Here is a 17,001-nt window from a genome sequence, read left to right as displayed (position 1 = left end):
GCACTACCCCTGGTATACAACTACTACAGCACTACTACTTGTATACAACTACTACAGCACTACTACTGGTATACAACTACTACAGCACTACCCCTGGTATACAACTACTACAGCACTACCCCTGGTATACTACTACAGCACTACTACAGCACTACCCCTGGTATACTACTACAGCACTACCCCTGGTATACTACTACAGCACTACCCCTGGTATACTACTACAGCACTACCACTGGTATACTACTACAGCACTACCCCTGGTATACTACTACAGCACTACTACTGGTATACTACTACAGCACTACCCCTGGTATACTACTACAGCACTACTACTGGTATACTACTACAGCACTACTACTGGTATACTATGCCTGGTATACAACTACTACAGCACTACTACTGGTATACTACTACAGCACTACTACTGGTATACTACTACAGCACTACTACTGGTATACTATGCCTGGTATACAACTACTACAGCACTACTACTGGTATACTACTACATCTCTACTACTGGTATACTACTACAGCACTACTACTGGTATACTACTACAGGTATACTACTATAGCACTACTACTGGTATACTACTACAGCACTACCCCTGGTATTTATGGTTTGCACGTTGCTTCACAATATTGTTTTGAAGGTTTGTTTTAGGACTGATGCCCAACTGAACATTCTACTCAATGCATCCTCATTGGGGGCTGATGAATATTCAGTCTAAAGTTTATTACTGTGGCTTGAAAACACAATGACATTTCTAAAGGCGGCAAATAGCTAGTAGGAAAACCTTTTTTCATCATTTTGATGTCGCCAGATTAACTTTAGATGCAGTATAACGTTAGCCAGCTAGCTAAGATTGAGGGGAGACCTCCAGATTTTAGCTAGCTAACGTTAGCCAGCTAGCTAAGATTGAGGGGAGACCTCCAGATTTTTAGCTAGCTAACGTTAGCCAGCTAGCTAAGATTGAGGGGAGACCTCCAGATTTTAGCTAGCTAACGTTAGCAATGATAGCAATGATAGCTATTTGGAAGTAAATCTACGTGTGACAGATCTGGTCTGTGCTGGTGTAGAACTCTCTGGAGGAACAGAGGTGAGTGGCCAGGTCTCTGGGAATATTGAAGGGGGCAGCACTGCTCACTGCCAGGGACAGCAGGTTGGCACAGGTGGGCAGGTAGATGTGCTGGACATGGTCCACCTCTGACCGACACACCGGACACACCTGAAGGGGTGAGATCAAAAGATTTGATTAGAATATAATATGCTAATCTAACATTAAAACACTGTATATATATATATATATATATATATATACTTGTGCGGAATCAAACAGACTTATTGTTAAGATACAGTCCTATAGATCTGGATGAATTAATCTATATAATCTTGGATTAATGGTGTCCACAGAGTAGCTGACAGTACTGCACTACAGGCATTTAACCTACGACCTACAGGCTACAGAAGGTTCAGGACAGCCAATAAACCATGGGAAGAAGGGTAACTATAGTTTCTGCAAACATTCCTCCCGGCTACCATACTCCTCCTCACCAAACAGTTCACTTCATTTGCTTAAAAAGGGAAAAAAACAGTACCAGCTCTTTTCATTCACTGCCAACCACCATGACCTCTCTAAAAGTTTAACTTGGAGCTTCAAAGTTCATTCAGCACAGTGGAAGATACTAGAACATGGCGTTATGGTGTAACAGGGACTAGTGTTTAGTGCTGCCACCCCTGGAACACATAAACCCCATGGAGGCTACGGATCAAACCCCGACTGAGTCACATTCCATTCTGTCCTTCTCCTCCATTTCAATCACTTCTTCACTGTATCTATCAATACAGACTACAAAATACATCAACAATTATATACTGTACACACACAACCGGTCAAAAGTTTTAGAACACCTACTCATACAAGGGTTTTTCTTTATTTTTTTACTATTTTCTACATTGTAGAATAATAGTGACTCCATCAAAACTATGAAATAACACATATGGAATCACATAGTAACCCAAAAAAGTGTTAAACAAATCAAAATATATTTTATATTTCAGATTCTTCAAATATAAAAAAATTATTCAAATACACCCTTTGCCTTGATGACAGCTTTGCACACTCTTGGTATTCTCTCAACCAGCTTCATGAGGTAGTCACCTGGAATGTTTTTCAATTAACAGGTGTGCCTTCTTAAAAGTTAATTTGTGGAATTTCTTTCCTTCATAATGCGTTTGAGCCACTCAGTTGTGTTGTGGCAAGGTAGAGGTGGTATACAGAAGATAGCCCTATTTGGTAAAAGACCAAGTCCATATTATAGCAAGAACAGCTCAAGTAAGCAAAGAGAAACGACAGTCCATCATTACTTTAACCCTTGTGTAGTCCTAACATTCTGTATACCCCCTTGTCCTAAAGGTTAAAAAATGACCTGCCTTCACTAAACCCCTAAAATAAAGCAGCTTAATTGAATGTTAAACCCTAAATGTGTTTTGCTTGAAGAAACAACCTGTCATTCATCACAAACTTTGTGAATATCTGGGTTTTTTGATATATACTTATGGACTGTACAATGAGGAATTCAACTACAAAATACTAGTCTTCTCCCATTTGTTTAACCATTGCCCCCCCACCCACAAGGTGTAGAAACAACAACAATAAATAAGAATAAAATACGATCGATACAAAACAAAAATGTGAAGAACATAAATCAATCAACTCTAATTAGCACATGTAGGACAGTATGCAAGTGTGTGTGCATGGACTTTGCAGGTGTATTTCTCACATGTGCAGCACATAGTATTTGTTAACTTGCCACAAGCACTCTCTTGTTCCTCCTGGACATCTGACAAAATCTGATCTACGACCTGTGCACTCATGGCTTCAGCAAAGAGAGAACTGGGGAGGACTGTCATCTGCAGAACCTTTATAGTCTCTGACTGCATTCCCCATTAGTAAACGGTGGTGGAGGGGAGATGCTGCAGGTGCACAAGAAGGTTTTAGTTTTGTCTGAGTTCAATCAGTAGCACACAGAATCTACATTTCTCATTGTGTGTGTGTGTGTGTGTGTGTGTGTGTGTGTGTGTGTGTGTGTGTGTGTGTGTGTGTGTGTGTGTGTGTCTTCGTGGTTTTTGTGGTGTGTAAATTATTTTAACTGCCGGGTCAAAAATGCCCCCTAAGACAATCTTTGTACCCTGGTGATGTACAGCTTTCATGGAAATATGAACAAAGGCGATGTTTCACTTTTTCTAATGTTGAGGTCACTCTAGGAAAAAGTCATCAAATTTCAAGTTGAAAAAATATCATTTAGGGGGTTCTCTCTGCTGTTAAACAGAGTGGCGGGTCGTTTTCTACCCTTAAGACAACACAAAGGTTAAGACATGAAGGTCAGTCAATAAGGAACATTTAAAGAACTTTTAAAGTTTCTTCAAGTGCAGTCGCAAAATCCATCAAGCGCTATGATGAAACTGGCTCTCATGAGGACCGCCATAGGAATGAAAGACCCAGAGGTACCTCTGCTGCAGAGGATACGTTCATTAGAGTTACCAGCCTCAGAAATTGCAGCCCAAATAAATGGTTCAGAGTTCAAGTAACAGACACATCTCAACATACACTGTTCAGAGGAGACTGTGTGAATCAGGCCTTCATGGTCAAATTGCTGCGAAGAAACCATTACTAGAGGACACCAATAATAAGAATAGACTTGCTTGGGCAAAGAAACACGAGCAATGGACATTAGACTGGTGGACATTAGACCGGGGGAATCTGCCCTTTGGTCTGGAGTCCAAATTGGAGATTTTTGGTTCCAACCGCCGTGTCTTTGTGAGACGCAGAGTAGGTGAACGGATGATCTCCGCATGTGTGGTTCCCACAGTGAAGCATGGAGGAGGTGGTGTTATGGTGTTTTGCTGGTGACACTGTCGGTGATGTATTTAGAATTCAAGGCACACTTAACCAGCATGGCTACCACAGCATTCTGTAGCGTTACGCCTTCCCATCTGGCTTGCGCTGAATGGGACTATCATTTGTTTTTCAACAGGACAACGACCCAACACACCTCCAGGCTGTGTAAGGGATATTTGACCAAGAAGGAGAGTGATGGAGCGCTGCATCAGTTGACCTGGCCTCCACAATCACACGACCTCAACCAAATTGAGAGAGTTTGGGTTGAGTCAGACTGCAGAGTGAAGGAAAAGCAGCCTACAAGTGCTCAGCATGTGTGGGAACTGCTTCAATACTGTTGGAAAAGCATTCCGGGTTAAACTGGTTGAGAGAATACCAAGAGTGTGCAAAGCTGTCATCAAGGCAAAGGGTGGCTATTTGAAGAATAAAATATTTTAATTTGTTTAATACTTTTTTGGTTACTCCATGATTCCATATGTGTTATTTCATAGTTTTGATGGCTTCACTCTTATGTAGAAAATAGTAAAAATAAAGAAAAACCCTTGAATGAGTAGGTGTTCTAAAACTTTTGACTGGTAGTGAGTGAGTGAGTATGTATATTCTTATTTTAAACCATGGCGTTATGGTTACCTCTAGCTGGACAGCACAGTTGTGGCAGCACACCATGTGTCCACACGGGCAGAAGGCAGCGTCCATCTCCTCTTCACAGCACAGCATACACAGCAGAGCATCCTGGAGCTGCTGCAGCTTCTCCTCCAGAACCCGGCTCCTCTGGCACCCCTCACAGCCTCCTTCCCCCACCCCAGGGGACCGCGACGGGCTCTGCTCGCCGGACACACAGTCCCCTGCCATGCCGGCGTTGTAGAGCGCCCTGCGGCAGTGGTCGTAGACCTCCTTGGAGGTGCGTCGGATGTCGAAGACATACTTCTTGCCCAGGTCGATGCTCTCGTTGAGGAAGAGAGACGCCAGGTGACCCTTGAAGTCACGGCTGTACTGCATCATCACGTCGTTCGTCACCGTGTCACACCTGAAGGACAAGTAACATCACAGTTATTGACCAAAAACACTCAAATCAATATTATAAAATGTTATTACACTGTGAAACTGGAGTGACTCCACATGTACACTAAAACTAAACTTAGCAGCAACTCATGAAACTTATCAGAAAATGTACAACATATACTGTGCTGCATATGATACATTTCTCTACATTGGCTCACAGCAGAGATGTTTTTACAAGAGGAAAATGTCACCCTGTGTGAGCATGTTGTTGGTGTGTGAGCCATGCTACATGCTACATGGTTGCTGACCTGTAGAAGGCATGTTGTTGGTGTGTGAGCCATGCTACATGCTACATGGTTGCTGACCTGTAGAAGGCATGTTGTTGGTGTGTGAGCCATGCTACATGCTACATGGTTGCTGACCTGTAGAAGGCATGTTGTTGGTGTGTGAGCCATGCTACATGCTACATGGTTGCTGACCTGTAGAAGGCATGTTGTTGGTGTGTGAGCCATGCTACATGGTTGCTGACCTGTAGAAGGCATGTTGTTGGTGTGTAAGCCATGCTACATGGTTGCTGACCTGTAGAAGGCATGTTGTTGGTGTGTGAGCCATGCTACATGCTACATGGTTGCTGACCTGTAGAAGGCATGTTGTTGGTGTGTGAGCCATGCTACATGCTACATGGTTGCTGACCTGTAGAAGGCATGTTGTTGGTATGTGAGCCATGCTACATGCTACATGGTTGCTGACCTGTAGAAGGCATGTTGTTGGTATGTGAGCCATGCTACATGGTTGCTGACCTGTAGAAGGCATGTTGTTGGTGTGTGAGCCATGCTACATGGTTGCTGACCTGTAGAAGGCATGTTGTTGGTGTGTGAGCCATGCTACATGGTTCCTGACCTGTAGAAGGCATGTTGTTGGTGTGTAAGCCATGCTACATGCTACATGGTTGCTGACCTGTAGAAGGCATGTTGTTGGTGTGTGAGCCATGCTACATGCTACATGGTTGCTGACCTGTAGAAGGCATGTTGTTCAAATCAAATCAAATCAAATCAAATTTTATTTGTCACATACACATGGTTAGCAGATGTTAATGCGAGTGTAGCGAAATGCTTGTGCTTCTAGTTACGACAATGCAGTAATAACGAGCAAGTAATCTAACTAACAATTCCAAAAAAAAAACTACTGTCATACACAGTGTAAGGGGATAAAGAATATGTACATAAGGATATATGAATGAGTGATGGTACAGAGCAGCATAGGCAAGATACAGTAGATGATATCGAGTACAGTATATACATATGAGATAAGTATGTAAACCAAGTGGCATAGTTAAAGTGGCTAGTGATACATGTATTACATAAGGATGCAGTCGATGATATAGAGTACAGTATCAACGTATGCATATGAGATGAACAATGTAGGGTAAGTAACATTATATAAGGTAGCATTGTTTAAAGTGGCTAGTGATATATTTACATCATTTCCCATCGATTCCCATGATTAAAGTGGCTGGAGTAGAGTCAGTGTCATTGACAGTGTGTTGGCAGTAGCCACTCAATGTTAGTGGTGGCTGTTTAACAGTCTGATGGCCTTGAGATAGAAGCTGTTTTTCAGTCTCTCGGTCCCCGCTTTGATGCACCTGTACTGACCTCGCCTTCTGGATGGCAGCGGGGTGAACAGGCAGTGGCTCGGGTGGTTGATGTCCTTGATGATCTTTATGGCCTTCCTGTAGCATCGGGTGGTGTAGGTGTCCTGGAGGGCAGGTAGTTTGCCCCCGGTGATGCGTTGTGCAGACCTCACTACCCTCTGGAGAGCCTTACGGTTGAGGGCGGTGCAGTTGCCATACCAGGCGGTGATACAGCCCGCCAGGATGCTCTCGATTGTGCATCTGTAGAAGTTTGTGAGTGCTTTTGGTGACAGGCCGAATTTCTTCAGCCTCCTGAGGTTGAAGAGGCGCTGCTGCGCCTTCCTCACGATGCTGTCTGTGTGAGTGGACCAATTCAGTTGGTCTGTGATGTGTATGCCGAGGAACTTAAAACTTGCTACCCTCTCCACTACTGTTCCATCGATGTGGATGGGGGTGTTCCCTCTGCTGTTTCCTGAAGTCCACAATCATCTCCTTAGTTTTGTTGACGTTGAGTGTGAGGTTATTTTCCTGACACCACACTCCGAGGGCCCTCACCTCCTCCCTGTAGGCCGTCTCGTCGTTGTTGGTAATCAAGCCTACCACTGTTGTGTCGTCCGCAAACTTGATGATTGAGTTGGAGGCGTGCATGGCCACGCAGTCGTGGGTGAACAGGGAGTACAGGAGAGGGCTCAGAACGCACCCTTGTGGGGCCCCAGTGTTGAGGATCAGCGGGGAGGAGATGTTGTTGCCTACCCTCACCACCTGGGGGCGGCCCGTCAGGAAGTCAGTACCCAGTTGCACAGGGCGGGGTCGAGACCCAGGGTCTCGAGCTTGATGACGAGCTTGGAGGGTACTATGGTGTTGAATGCCGAGCTGTAGTCGATGAACAGCATTCTCACATAGGTATTCCTCTTGTCCAGATGGGTTAGGGCAGTGTGCAGTGTGGTTGAGATTGCATCGTCTGTGGACCTATTTGGGCGGTAAGCAAATTGGAGTGGGTCAAGGGTGTCAGGTAGGGTGGAGGTGATATGGTCCTTGACTAGTCTCTCAAAGCACTTCATGATGACGGATGTGAGTGCTACGGGCGGTAGTCGTTTAGCTCAGTTACCTTAGCTTTCTTGGGAACAGGAACAATGGTGGCCCTCTTGAAGCATGTGGGAACAGCAGACTGGTATAGGGATTGATTGAATATGTCCGTAAACACACCGGCCAGCTGGTCTGCGCATGCTCTGAGGGCGCGGCTGGGGATGCCGTCTGGGCCTGCAGCCTTGCGAGGGTTAACACGTTTAAATGTCTTACTCACTTCGGCTGCAGTGAAGGAGAGACCGCATGTTTCCGTTGCAGGCCGTGTCAGTGGCACTGTATTGTCCTCAAAGCGGGCAAAAAGTTATTTAGTCTGCCTGGGAGCAAGACATCCTGGTCCGTGACTGGGCTGGGTTTCTTCCTGTAGTCCGTGATTGACTGTAGACCCTGCCACATACCTCTTGTGTCTGAGCCGTTGAATTGAGATTCTACTTTGTCTCTGTACTGGCGCTTAGCTTGTTTGATAGCCTTGCGGAGGGAATAGCTGCACTGTTTGTATTCAGCCATGTTACCAGACACCTTGCCCTGATTAAAAGCAGTGGTTCGTGCCTTCAGTTTCACACGAATGCTGCCATCACATGCTACATGCTACATGGTTGCTGACCTGTAGAAGGCATGTTGTTGGTGTGTGAGCCATGCTACATGCTACATGGTTGCTGACCTGTAGAAGGCATGTTGTTGGTGTGTAAGCCATGCTACATGCTACATGGTTGCTGACCTGTAGAAGGCATGTTGTTGGTGTGTCAGCCATGCTACATGCTACATGGTTGCTGACCTGTAGAAGGCATGTTGTTGGTGTGTGAGCCATGCTACATGCTACATGGTTGCTGACCTGTAGAAGGCATGTTGTTGGTGTGTGAGCCATGCTACATGCTGCTACATGGTTGCTGACCTGTAGAAGGCATGTTGTTGGTGTGTGAGCCATGCTACATGCTACATGGTTGCTGACCTGTAGAAGGCATGTTGTTGGTGTGTGAGCCATGCTACATGCTACATGGTTGCTGACCTGTAGAAGGCATGTTGTTGGTGTGTGAGCCATGCTACATGCTACATGGTTGCTGACCTGTAGAAGGCATGTTGTTGGTGTGTGAGCCATGCTACATGCTACATGGTTGCTGACCTGTAGAAGGCATGTTGTTGGTATGTGAGCCATGCTACATGCTACATGGTTGCTGACCTGTAGAAGGCATGTTGTTGGTGTGTGAGCCATGCTACATGCTACATGGTTGCTGACCTGTAGAAGGCATGTTGTTGGTGTGTGAGCCATGCTACATGGTTGCTGACCTGTAGAAGGCATGTTGTTGGTGTGTGAGCCATGCTACCTGACCTGTAGAAGGCATGTTGTTGGTGTGTAAGCCATGCTACATGCTACATGGTTGCTGACCTGTAGAAGGCATGTTGTTGGTGTGTGAGCCATGCTACATGCTACATGGTTGCTGACCTGTAGAAGGCATGTTGTTGGTGTGTCAGCCATGCTACATGCTACATGGTTGCTGACCTGTAGAAGGCATGTTGTTGGTATGTGAGCCATGCTACATGGTTGCTGACCTGTAGAAGGCATGTTGTTGGTGTGTAAGCCATGCTACATGCTACATGGTTGCTGACCTGTAGAAGGCATGTTGTTGGTATGTGAGCCATGCTACATGGTTGCTGACCTGTAGAAGGCATGTTGTTGGTGTGTAAGCCATGCTACATGGTTGCTGACCTGTAGAAGGCATGTTGTTGGTATGTGCCATGCCATGCTACATGGTTGCTGACCTGTAGAAGGCATGTTGTTGGTATGTGAGCCATGCTACATGCTACATGGTTGCTGACCTGTAGAAGGCATGTTGTTGGTATGTGAGCCATGCTACATGGTTGCTGACCTGTAGAAGGCATGTTGTTGGTGTGTAAGCCATGCTACATGCTACATGGTTGCTGACCTGTAGAAGGCATGTTGTTGGTATGTGAGCCATGCTACATGGTTGCTGACCTGTAGAAGGCATGTTGTTGGTGTGTAAGCCATGCTACATGGTTGCTGACCTGTAGAAGGCATGTTGTTGGTATGTGAGCCATGCTACATGGTTGCTGACCTGTAGAAGGCATGTTGTTGGTGTGTAAACCATGCTACATGGTTGCTGACCTGTAGAAGGCATGTTGTTGGTATGTAAACCATGCTACATGGTTGCTGACCTGTAGAAGGCATGTTGTTGGTATGTGAGCCATGCTACATGGTTGCTGACCTGTAGAAGGCATGTTGTTGGTATGTGAGCCATGCTACATGGTTGCTGACCTGTAGAAGGCATGTTGTTGGTGTGTAAACCATGCTACATGCTTGCTGACCTGTAGAAGGCATGTTGTTGGTATGTGAGCCATGCTACATGCTACATGGTTGCTGACCTGTAGAAGGCATGTTGTTGGTGTGTAAACCATGCTACATGGTTGCTGACCTGTAGAAGGCATGTTGTTGGTATGTGAGCCATGCTACATGCTACATGGTTGCTGACCTGTAGAAGGCATGTTGTTGGTGTGTAAACCATGCTACATGGTTGTTGACCTGTAGAAGGCATGTTGTTGGTATGTGAGCCATGCTACATGCTACATGGTTGTTGACCTGTAGAAGGCATGTTGTTGGTGTGTAAACCATGCTACATGCTAGCTGACCTGTAGAAGGCATGTTGTTGGTATGTAAGCCATGCTACATGATACATGGTTGCTGACCTGTAGAAGGCATGTTGTTGGTATGTGAGCCATGCTACATGGTTGCTGACCTGTAGAAGGCATGTTGTTGGTATGTGAGCCATGCTACATGGTTGCTGACCTGTAGAAGGCGTGGGTCTCTGTGATGGCCCGGTACAGGCCGCTGGCAGCTCTGGTGCTTGTCATCTTAAACAGCAGGGCCACATCCTCACCACTGTCCTTAGTGATGGTCATGTACACATTCTTCCCTGACTGGGTGGCCATCTGGATGATGGGATAAATGATCCTAGAACAGAGGACAGAGAGTCATTGTAGGCTCTATATAACTTCATATCAAATGTCCAACAGCAGAGCATTGTCTTGTGTGTCTAGACCTGTAGATAGAACTACATAATCACATATTAACGGTGTCTAGACCTATAGATAGAACTACATAATCACATAGTAACGGTGTCTAGACCTGTAGATAGTAACGGTGTCTAGACCTGTAGACAGAACTACATAATCACATATTAACGGTGTCTAGACCTGTAGACAGAACTACATAATCACATATTAACGGTGTCTAGACCTGTAGACAGAACTACATAATCACATAGTAACGGTGTCTACGCTAACAGAAGCATGCTGAGTTTGTATAACCAGTTAGTGTTATATTTTCAACTTTGCTACATCTGTATACAAACACTGCACAGTAGAAAAAGACAGGCAGCCGACCTCAACTTTAGTTTATTTTTTGTTGTTGTTCAGTGCATCAACGAATAACATGTTTTGCAAACAGCCCTGTCAGGTTAGTTTAATACCTGTTGGTGGGGGTGAAGTCAGGTTAGTTTAATACCTGTTGGTGGGGGTGAAGTCAGGATAGTTTAGTGAATATACCTGTTGGTGGGGGTGAAGTCAGGTTAGTTTAGTGAATATACCTGTTGGTGGGGGTGAAGTCAGGTTAGTTTATTTAATACCTGTTGGTGGGGGTGAAGTCAGGTTAGTTTAATACCTGTTGGTGGGGGTGAAGTCAGGTTAGTTTAATACTGTTGGTGGGGGTGAAGTCAGGTTAGTGAATATACCTGTTGGTGGGGGTGAAGTCAGGATAGTTTAGTGAATATACCTGTTGGTGGGGGTGAAGTCAGGTTAGTTTAATACCTGTTGGTGGGGGTGAGTCAGGTTAGTGAATATACCTGTTGGTGGGGGTGAAGTCAGGATAGTTTAGTGAATATACCTGTTGGTGGGGGTGAAGTCAGGTTAGTTTAATACCTGTTGGTGGGGGTGAAGTCAGGTTAGTTTAGTGAATATACCTGTTGGTGGGGGTGAAGTCAGGTTAGTTTAGTGAATATACCTGTTGGTGGGGGTGAAGTCAGGTTAGTTTAATACCTGTTGGTGGGGGTGAAGTCAGGTTAGTTTAGTGAATATACCTGTTGGTGGGGGTGAAGTCAGGTTAGTTTAATACCTGTTGGTGGGGCTGAAGTCAGGTTAGTGAATATACCTGTTGGTGGGGGTGAAGTCAGGTTAGTTTAATACCTGTTGGTGGGGGTGAAGTCAGGTTAGTTTAATACCTGTTGGTGGGGGTGAAGTCAGGTTAGTGTAGTGAATATACGTGTTGGTGGGGCTGAAGTCAGGTTAGTTTAATACCTGTTGGTGGGGGTGAAGTCAGGTTAGTGAATATACCTGTTGGTGGGGGTGAAGTCAGGTTAGTTTAGTGAATATACCTGTTGGTGGGGGTGTATAACCAGGTTAGTCAGGTTAGTTTAGTGAATATACCTGTTGGTGGGGCTGAAGTCAGGTTATTGAATATACCTGTTGGTGGGGGTGAAGTCAGGTTAGTTTAGTGAATATACCTGTTGGTGGGGTTAGTTTAATACCTGAAGTTTAGTTTAATACCTGTTGGTGGGGGTGAAGTCAGGTTAGTTTGGTGAATATACCTGTTGGTGGGGGTGAAGTCAGGTTAGTTTAATACCTGTTGGTGGGGGTGAAGTCAGGTTAGTGAATATACCTGTTGGTGGGGGTGAAGTCAGGTTAGTTTATATACCTGTTGGTGGGGGTGAAGTCAGGTTAGTTTAATACCTGTTGGTGGGGGTGAAGTCAGGTTAGTTTAATACCTGTTGGTGGGGGTGAAGTCAGGTTAGTTTACCTGTTGGTGGGGGTGAAGTAGGTTAGTGAATATACCTGTTGGTGGGGCTGAAGTCAGGTTAGTGAATATACCTGTTGGTGGGGGTGAAGTCAGGTTAGTTTAATACCTGTTGGTGGGGGTGAAGTCAGGTTAGTGAATATACCTGTTGGTGGGGGGGTGAAGTCAGGTTAGTGAATATACCTGTTGGTGGGGGTCAGGTTAAATATACCTGTTGGTGGGGGTGAAGTCAGGTTAGTTTAGTGAATATACCTTAGTTTAGTTTATATACCTGTTGGTGGGGGTGAAGTCAGGTTAGTTTAATACCTGTTGGTGGGGGTGAAGTCAGGTTAGTTTAGTGAATATACCTGTTGGTGGGGGTGAAGTCAGGTTAGTTTAATACCTGTTGGTGGGGGTGAAGTCAGGTTAGTAGTTTAAATATTACCTGTTGGTGGGGGTGAAGTCAGGTTAGAATTTGGGGCTGAAGTGAATATACCTGTTGGTGGGGGTGAAGTCAGGTTAGTTTAGTGAATATACCTGTTGGTGGGGCTGAAGTCAGGTTAGTTTAATACCTGTTGGTGGGGGTGAAGTCAGGTTAGTTTAGTGAATATACCTGTTGGTGGGGGTGAAGTCAGGTTAGTTTAATACCTGTTGGTGGGGGTGAAGTCAGGATAGTTTAGTGAATATACCTGTTGGTGGGGGTGAAGTCAGGTTAGTTTAGTGAATATACCTGTTGGTGGGGGTGAAGTCAGGTTAGTTTAGTGAATATACCTGTTGGTGGGGAAGTGAAGTCAGGTTAGTTTAGTGAATATACCTGTTGGTGGGGGTGAAGTCAGGTTAGTTTAATACCTGTTGGTGGGGGTGAAGTCAGGTTAGTTTAGTGAATATACCTGTTGGTGGGGCTGAAGTCAGGTTAGTGAATATACCTGTTGGTGGGGGTGAAGTCAGGTTAGTTTAGTGAATATACCTGTTGGTGGGGGTGAAGTCAGGTTAGTTTAATACCTGTTGGTGGGGGTGAAGTCAGGTTAGTTTAGTGAATATACCTGTTGGTGGGGGTGAAGTCAGGTCAGTTTAGTGAATATACCTGTTGGTGGGGGTGAAGTCAGGTCAGTTTAGTGAATATACCTGTTGGTGGGGGTGAAGTCAGGTCAGTTTAGTGAATATACCTGTTGGTGCGGGTGAAGTCAGGTCAGTTTAGTGAATATACTGTACCTGTTGATGGGGGTGAAGTCAGGTCAGTGTAGTGAATATACCTGTTGGTGGGGGTGAAGTCCTCCTGACAGATAGATACCCCTTCAGGGCCGACCCCTATAGCCAGCCTCTGTCCCTCTGAGTCCCTGGCCCAGTGCCACTCCACCCCGTAGTTCTCCAGGGAGGACACCAGCTGTAGGGCCTGGTACTCTGCTGACGCCTGGCTCAGACCCTCTAGCTCACGGTGCTTCTCCTGGATGCTGCAGACGGACACGGCAGGACGGGACAGAAGAGTTACGTTTTCTGCTGTTGTAATACTGTTCACTCACCAAGGGGGGCCCACCCATAGAATTAAACATGTTTTCTACGTTCTATTTCAAATGCTGCCACCAAATAATCCCTGCTGGGTTTCTTTTCTTTTGTCCCTCCATTGTTTTTTAAATGTATTATTTATATATTTAAAAAAAAAGATCTACGAAATAAAATGTACTAAAACTAAACTAAACACATGAGGAATGAGAACTGTACTTTAGTACCCGGTAGTGAATGTATATAGCTGCAGGGCTAGCTGAGTCAGCAGCCTAGTGTTTTTGGGACAGATGTTGTGAATCCCATTTATATGCTGATTTGAGAGTGTTTAGGCTCCTCCCACATCAAGGCCATAACAGAAGACCAAACCATGGTTTAGTCAGCTATTCAGATGGCCTTCACAAATCAAAAAGGTTATATTTTTATCATCTTGTATCTATAGCAGTTCTACAAGTCAGCACAGAGAAGTACTTAGTAAGACATGGAATGCAGGTGGAGTCAAGTTACTCATTGCTGTGCTGACCTGTTGATGGTTGCCAGGTCAGGCTCCTGTCTGAAGATCTGGCTGGAGCAGTACTTGGCTGTGTTCTGGTTGTAGTCTCCGTACTCAGCCTGGGCTAGGAGGGCACACAGCTCCTTGGCCTGCTCAGCCTCCGTCTGCAGGCTGCCACTGTCCAGCTCCTCCTTTATGTGCAGGAAGAACATATGTCTGGAGGAGAGAGGGATGTGTAAAGGGTTGATGGACATGAGGAAGAACGAGAATACAACTTCACAAAACTGCCTCGTCATTTTCCTTAATAAGAGGAAGGAAGATAATCCTCTTTGTAGGCCCTAAATCTAGGTTGAAGATACCCAGGTTAGAACAACGTAATAACTAGTATCACTGGTCCCTTTGTCTAGAATTCTTCCTCATTTATGCAAAGAATTATGGGATATTAGAATCATCTTGTTGTTATCTTCAACACAGTCCTAAAAGAGGAAGAACAAGAATACAGCTTAACTGGTGATGGTAAACTAGCCCTCTGTGCCTCCTCAAAACAGGAAGTTGCACTGAATATAGAAATGAAGATAGCCTTCTTTATAAAATGACAGTTCTCTCATGCCTGCTATGAGTGCTTGACCTTTGTCCACAGGGTCAGCTATCCATGGTATTGCTCCAGTGAGGAATGTGGGCGGCAGAATTGCTGGTACAGGCAGGTCACGACCCCAGACTGTCCCATGTGATAAACAGGAAGCCTGTTTAAACTTAACAAACTCAGTCTGTGCTTCACTCCAATGTATACTACTATGGTGTAACGGCACAGTGTCGGAGGTGTAATGGCACAGTGTCGGGGGTGTAACTGCACAGTGTCGGGGGCGCACTGGTTTCTGGTATAACATCACATATCCACTGGTCTCTGGTATAACATCACATATGCACTGGTCTCTAGTATAACATCACATATCCACTGGTCTCTGGTATAACATCACATATCCACTGGTCTCTGGTATAACATCACATATCCACTGGTCTCTGGTATAACATCACATATCCACTGGTCTCTCGTTACAGCCATAACATTAACATCCAGTAGCTGATTTGGTTCTGGGTGCTGAGATTAGGCTATATATCCACATATCTGCTGCATTGAATTTACAGCAGGTATATGAATTAACAGTACGTAGCCTACAGTGGGTACATGAATCTACAGTACGTAGCCTACAGTGGGTACATGAATCTACAGTACGTAGCCTACAGTGGGTACATGAATCTACAGTACGTAGCCTACAGTGGGTACATGAATCTACAGTACGTAGCCTACAGTGGGTACATGAATCTACAGTACGTAGCCTACAGTGGGTACATGAATCTACAGTACGTAGCCTACAGTGGGTACATGAATCTACAGTACGTAGCCTACAGTGGGTACATGAATCTACAGTACGTAGCCTACAGTGGGTACATGAATCTACAGTACGTAGCCTACAGTGGGTACATGAATCTACAGTACGTAGCCTACAGTGGGTACATGAATCTACAGTACGTAGCCTACAGTGGGTACATGAATCTACAGTACGTAGCCTACAGTAGGTACATGAATCTACAGTACGTAGCCTACAGTGGGTACATGAATCTACAACCTACAGTAGGTATATTCATGTATGTTTCATGGCTCTAGTTCTAAAGATGTAGCCTATCAAGTCCCAACAGGCTCCCGTTAGACAATGTAGGCAGAGGACTGATAGTCACAGACAAGACAACTATAGGTAGAGGACTGACAGTCACAGACAAGACAGCTATAGTTAGAGGACTGACAGTCACAGACAAGACACCTATAGGTAGAGGACTGACAGTCACAGACAAGATACCTATAGTTAGAGGACTGACAGTCACAGACAAGACACCTATAGGCAGAGGACTGACAGTCACAGACAAGACACTGTAGGTAGAGGACTGACAGTCACAGACAAGACACCTATAGGTAGAGGACTGACAGTCACAGACAAGACACTGTAGGTACAGGACTGACAGTCACAGACAAGACAACACACTGTAGCAGCTGTTTTGACAAAATGGTTTTACTCATTATGAATTTTAAAATGGAAACCACCAACTCTCAACAACACATTCTCCCATGCTGCCGTTCAGCTGTAGGACAGATGAAGTGCTGAATGCTCTCCGGAACTGTTGCTATGTGAACTCTGCCCTGCAAGTTGATATCAGCAGAACATCCTATTTAAACAGCTTGTATGCAGTACAATGTGATAAAGCAGTGGGTGTTTAGCTAGTGGGGCTCTCAGCTGTAGCCAACAGGATGGATGCCTGCTTGGATTAACAATGGCTAGTACCGTGTGTTCTCACTCTCAGCCAGCCAGGAGGTAAGGGGGTGGCTGGATGTGGGGGACTGTGCATGCTAAGCCTGCAGGATGCATGGCTCTCATTGTCAGTGAGTGTGGAGCTGCATGTGGACTGCTGACAGACCAAGGGCCTCTCCCCTCTCTTGTTTGCCCAACTCTTTCAGGGCCAGCAGAGCACGTGCTTAGAGATTACTTACATAAGCCTCCTGTTGAATTGATTCAACAAATCAAACATTGTTGTTACGAGTCATGATTCCCAAGGTGTGTTC

General features: G+C 45.2%; 1 protein-coding gene across 2 annotated transcripts in view; it reads right to left on the bottom strand.

The window, feature by feature from the left end:
* Positions 1–502: 502 nt before the first annotated feature.
* The window catches only part of LOC112241048 (E3 ubiquitin-protein ligase MYLIP-A-like), a 29,587-nt gene continuing 13,088 nt past the window's right edge, over positions 503–17,001 (bottom strand). For both annotated transcript variants that reach the window (XM_042316934.1, XM_042316935.1), the window contains exons 3-7: positions 14,418–14,603; positions 13,648–13,845; positions 10,415–10,579; positions 4,530–4,926; positions 503–1,226 (exon numbers count right to left, since the gene is read on the bottom strand). In XM_042316934.1, coding sequence (XP_042172868.1) covers positions 1,044–1,226; positions 4,530–4,926; positions 10,415–10,579; positions 13,648–13,845; positions 14,418–14,603 — 1,129 coding nt within the window. In that variant the 3' untranslated portion in view covers positions 503–1,043. The remainder of the gene's footprint in view (positions 1,227–4,529; positions 4,927–10,414; positions 10,580–13,647; positions 13,846–14,417; positions 14,604–17,001) is intronic.

This window comes from Oncorhynchus tshawytscha, unplaced genomic scaffold (genome assembly GCF_018296145.1).
Source record: "Oncorhynchus tshawytscha isolate Ot180627B unplaced genomic scaffold, Otsh_v2.0 Un_contig_7283_pilon_pilon, whole genome shotgun sequence".
NCBI classification, from domain to species: Eukaryota; Metazoa; Chordata; class Actinopteri; order Salmoniformes; family Salmonidae; genus Oncorhynchus; species Oncorhynchus tshawytscha.
The sequence above is the reverse complement of the archived record's forward strand: the minus strand, read 5'-3'. Positions and strand labels throughout refer to the sequence as shown.